This window comes from Rutidosis leptorrhynchoides, chromosome 11 (assembly GCF_046630445.1).
Source record: "Rutidosis leptorrhynchoides isolate AG116_Rl617_1_P2 chromosome 11, CSIRO_AGI_Rlap_v1, whole genome shotgun sequence".
In the NCBI taxonomy this organism is placed as follows: Eukaryota; Viridiplantae; Streptophyta; class Magnoliopsida; order Asterales; family Asteraceae; genus Rutidosis; species Rutidosis leptorrhynchoides.
In genome coordinates this window covers 135,256,230-135,261,307 of record NC_092343.1, presented here as the reverse complement: position 1 = coordinate 135,261,307, position 5,078 = coordinate 135,256,230, and the positions used below count along the sequence as shown (strand labels likewise).

The 5,078-nt window shown below is 28.6% G+C and overlaps 1 protein-coding gene across 1 annotated transcript; it reads right to left on the bottom strand.

The window, feature by feature from the left end:
• Positions 1 to 918: 918 nt before the first annotated feature.
• Positions 919 to 4,846, bottom strand: LOC139874970 (protein FAR1-RELATED SEQUENCE 5-like). Its single transcript, XM_071862357.1, has 6 exons — positions 4,798 to 4,846; positions 4,635 to 4,697; positions 3,205 to 4,090; positions 2,594 to 2,765; positions 1,964 to 2,443; positions 919 to 1,608 (listed from the first exon to the last, which is right to left on the bottom strand). Exons 1-6 carry the CDS (start codon positions 4,844 to 4,846, stop codon positions 919 to 921), a joined length of 2,340 nt encoding a protein of 779 aa, XP_071718458.1.
• Positions 4,847 to 5,078: the final 232 nt, after the last annotated feature.

Genomic DNA, 5,078 nt, shown 5'->3' with positions numbered 1-5,078 from the left:
TGAAAGTTTTATGATGAATGTTTGTGATATATTAGAAAAATTCATAAACGATGAATGATAGATTGAAAATGAGATATAAATGATTATGAATTTAAAATAACGATAGATTATGATTCATGATAACAAAAATGGATTATTATATTGTAAGATTATGAATTTAAACTAATTTTTTAAAAACAAAATGATTTAAAAAGATATAAATGATTACAAAAAACATACAGTAGTTGTACTGTTACATAATGATTTTAGTAATCATAACGATTCATCTTTTAATTTCGATAAAAAAAATTGAGATGATGAATGATAAAAAGGAGGTGATGAATGATTAAAAAACATGATGAATGAAAAAAGGAGGTGATGAATGATAAAAAATTAAGATGAATGAAAAAAGTAGATGATGAAGGATAAAAAGTTGCAAACAAATAAGGTGATAAATGATGGAAAACAATATGAATAATAAAAAGGAGATGACGAATGATAAAATAGAGATGATGACTGATGAAAAACAATATGAATGATAAAAGAAGATGATGAATGATAAAAGTAGGTGATGAATGATAAAAATGTGGTGATGAATGATAAAAATAAGATGATGAATGATTAAAATGACAAGATGAATGATTAAAATGACGTGATGAATGATAAAAAGAACGTGATGAATAATAAAATAAATCTGATAAATAAAAAGAAAGAGCTGAGAATGACTAAAAACAAGATAAACAATATAATGAATGATAAAATTTATGACAAGTGATTAAAAAAGATGAATAATAAAATGCTTTAATGAATGATCCAAAACTTGAAAAAATACCTCGTAATCTAATTTCACAGAAAATTATACAAAAAATAAAAAAATTAAAAATGAGTAGCAGTATAAAAACATATAGAAAATTATAAAAAAGATAAAAACATTAACAATTAATCATAATTTGAATCTTGATCTTCATATGCAAGGTCTTCATCATCTTCCTCGCTTTCGTCTTCTAATTCAAAGTCAATGACATTTTTTCCTTTATTCTTTGCATTATGTACTTGAGTGAGGTCAGTAGTACAAGTGCGAACATTGTGACGATGAATACCACAACGCTTGCAAGCTCTTGTCTTAACATGTTTCTTAACAGCCACTTCTTTGGAAGACAATATCCGATTTGATCTACGTTGACCTTTGTTTCTAATATTCTCTGGAGCACGGATATTCGAATTGACTGGTTTAGAGAATCCCCATAGTCTATTAATATGTTCACCTCTAGTAGATGTAGAAGGCTCATCAGAAGTAGAACCAAGAAAATCGCCAATTAAGAAATCAAACAGATCTCTAAAACCAACAAGTTTATCTAGATCATCTCGATATAAAGAGGAAACCTTCCTAAGCTTGTTGAAAATGTGACTGATAATCTTTTTGGATTCAGACTTATCATCAGAATAGACGAAAATGGAATTAAATGTTTCAGATACCTCCTTTGACCACCTCCTCAACAAATGAACCATAGGGATAGCAACAACATCATGAACATAATACACATAAAATATATGCCTACATAAACGACGTTCACGTGTAAAAAGCAAACACGAACAGCTGGCTTCGGCAGTTTTAACATGAAAAGTAACCTAAAAAAAGAGGAAATTAAAAAGTTAACAACAAGATGAATAACAAAACATAATGAATGAAAAAATGATGAATGACAAAAAAAGATAATGAATGAAAAAAAGATGAATGACAAAAACATATAATAACAAAAAAATATGATGAATGACAAATATACTGAAAGAAAAAAATAAATAAATTAAACCTAAAAATATATTAAAACAAAAAAATGTAAGTAATCAGATTAGGAAAAATTTAAAAAGATATGAAGTAAAAGCTGACCCTATATTTCCAGTTTGGACGAGGAAGAGGAAATTTCTCTTCAATTACACATAATTATTTGTCTTCATTCTCTTCAATGGTTGAGCTGATTTGCACACAAGAGATAGAAGACTGAAATATTTCTTCTTGAACTAACAGAAACATGGTTGGTGTATAAAAGTCCCTAGCATGCAACTCAATTAGCTTATTGGTAACACAATTAATAGATCTATTATCTATTTCAAACTCGAGAAGTGTGTTGTTATGGCGCTGATTTTGAACTACAACATCGAAGCATGAAAAAAACTCCACCAATTTAGAATGCTTGTTCTTGCATTTTATAAAGAATGAATTTTCACTCTCACAAAGTGATGACGTTCTCATCAATCCAGCCATTGGTGTATCTCGGAAAAAACACGGTATCCACTTCTCCTTCATAGCATACATATCTTTAAACCAATCGACATCATGCAAGCAAAATTCATCTAAAACATGTTGCCAACACTTTTCAAACTTTTCAGCATTCAACTCTTGATTCCAGAATATGTTATTCATTTGCTTACGAAAATCTTTATTTGAAAACAACTCATGACCAACCTATAAAATAATAATATAAAACAAATGAACGATATCAAAACATGAATTAAACTAGAAAATTTACCTTTTTTCAAGTTTTTGACTGATATGCCACATACATTACCGATGTTGCGCAGTCTTAAACTTTATTTTAATAGCCTCCAATATTGCCGGGTCTTGATCAGTGGACACTAAGCCCGGTTCAGTCCCAAAAACTTTGAGAAAACAATCAAGAAACCAACTAAACGATTCTATGCTTTCACTAGCTAATAAAGCAGCTCCAAAAATAACAAGCTTCTTATGGTTATCAACTCCAGTGAGAGGTACAAAAACCATGTTATACCTATAATATAAAAAATTAGTAATAAAAAATCATGTAAAATAACATAAAAATTATAAGATGAATAATAAAAATAAAGTATTTCAATCATTCAGTAATGTTTTTAATGTTTAATGAATGATATGATGACTGAATAATGTCTTAAATAATAATTATTTAGTTAATTTATGATCAAAATAAAGTGCAAGTTTAGGATAAAAAAGAAAAATAAGTAATCTGTCAATATGGATGAGAAAAATCAATGATGAATGATGAATGATGAAATTATGAATGATGAATGATGAATGATGATTGATGAATCATAAATGATGAAGCATGAATGATGAATGAGGAATGATGAATGATGAATGATGAAAAATGAATGATAAAAATAAAGTGTTGAATGATAAAAATAGAATGATAAATAATAAAAATTAAGTGATACGAATTACAAAAAACTTACATATTTGTACCATATGTAGCATCAAAGCCAACAATATCACTAAACTCTTTGTAGTTCAACTTAGAAATATTGTCAGCCCAAAAAACCCCACGTAAAAGATCATTATGATCACAATAATACTCGACACTGAAGTTAGGTGAAGTATTTTTCTTCATAAGCAGTTGTTCAATAGCAATATGGATCAAATCACGATGAAAATTATTGAAATCTACAGGCAAAGGACCAACATTATCAATACCACTACTAAGAGCACTAAAAAGTGTGTGAGCTTTAAATCCACCCATATTTGATCGAGTACTGAGTTTGAAAAGATATTCCATGTGTTCAGGATCCAACTTCATCCTTTTATTCAACAAATTTCTATTCCTTTCAGTTATGAGTTTGTGAGTATGCCCCTCAAAAAACTTAAAAATAAAAATCTTACCCTCGATAAGTTTAAATCTAATGCAAGCTTCACATTCAACCTTAATACTAGAAGATTTACGGTTAGACACTTTCCTACGCCGACGCTTTCGCTTTGCAGGTTTATCAGGAATGGAAGAATGAGGATCAGGGGCAGATTGAGATGGATTGACAATAGCAGGTGGATTAACAATAGCAGGGGGAACAAGAGCTTTTGGGGCAGGACGACCTGCCCTATTACACCTATAAACTTGGTAAACAATTGAACCATCTTCATCTTTATTTTCAGAAGCTTTCTTAATATTGAACCCAACAGCCTCAACATATAAGTCATAAAAATATAAACAATCTTGCCATGATCTAAACACGGAACCAATAACATGATTAAAATGATCTGGAACATTAGGAAACCACAATTTCTTACCATCAGGAACTTCATCCTCATAAGAAGACAAAAAATGATTTCTATAGAAAGAGTTGGTGCCTATAAATGAAAAATTCCATAAAATTAGTTATAAATTACAAAGAAATGATACATGATGAATGATAAAACAAAATGATACATGATGAATGATAAAAAAATGAAACACCATAAAGTTTACGATGAATGATAAAAAAATTCATACAATAATTAGATTAAAATGTTACATGATGATGAAAGAAAAACAAATTATGAATGTTATATATTATAAACTGCCTACAGTTATAATGAATGATTAAAAATACAGATGAATGTTAAAAAAATACATAATGAATGGTACAAAAGTACATGAAACTGCGTATAGTTTATCATACAACACAAACAATAACAACATCATACATGAAAAAAAGTCTATAAAAATATTTATTATACAACAAAACTCTAAAAAAGCAGATTTCACTGATCAATCAAACATATATCTTAAACAGAAAAATTACATTTATCATTGATCAAATGCATATCTAATTCATATGAAAAACACTAAACATAAAAAGAAACGTGATGAATGACAAAAAAATATCAGATCAATGATGAATGAAAAACTTACTAGAAAACGTATCAGGAACAGAATCAACAGCTGATTCATTAGCCGAATTCGTAATAACATGAACTGCAAAAAAAGAAACGAACGACGTATATCAATTAAACCTAATTTTAAACATAAAACTAATTTAAGTAAAACAAAAAAAGAGGATACGAATGAACGTAACCATCAGATTGAGCAATTGAAGTTGAATCTGCGATTAAAGTTGAATCCATGAGTATATGTTGTAGATCGATGATGAAGACGATGAATATTGATGATGAATACAGAGATTGAAAGTAACAGGAATATGTATTAAAATTAGAATTTACAAAATTAAGAATGAACGATTGAAATTAAATCTGCGATTGAAGTTGAATCCATGAATATATGTTGAAGATTAATGATGAAGATGATGAATATTGATGACGAAAAGAGAGAACGAACAGAAGAGGAATGAACGAGGCG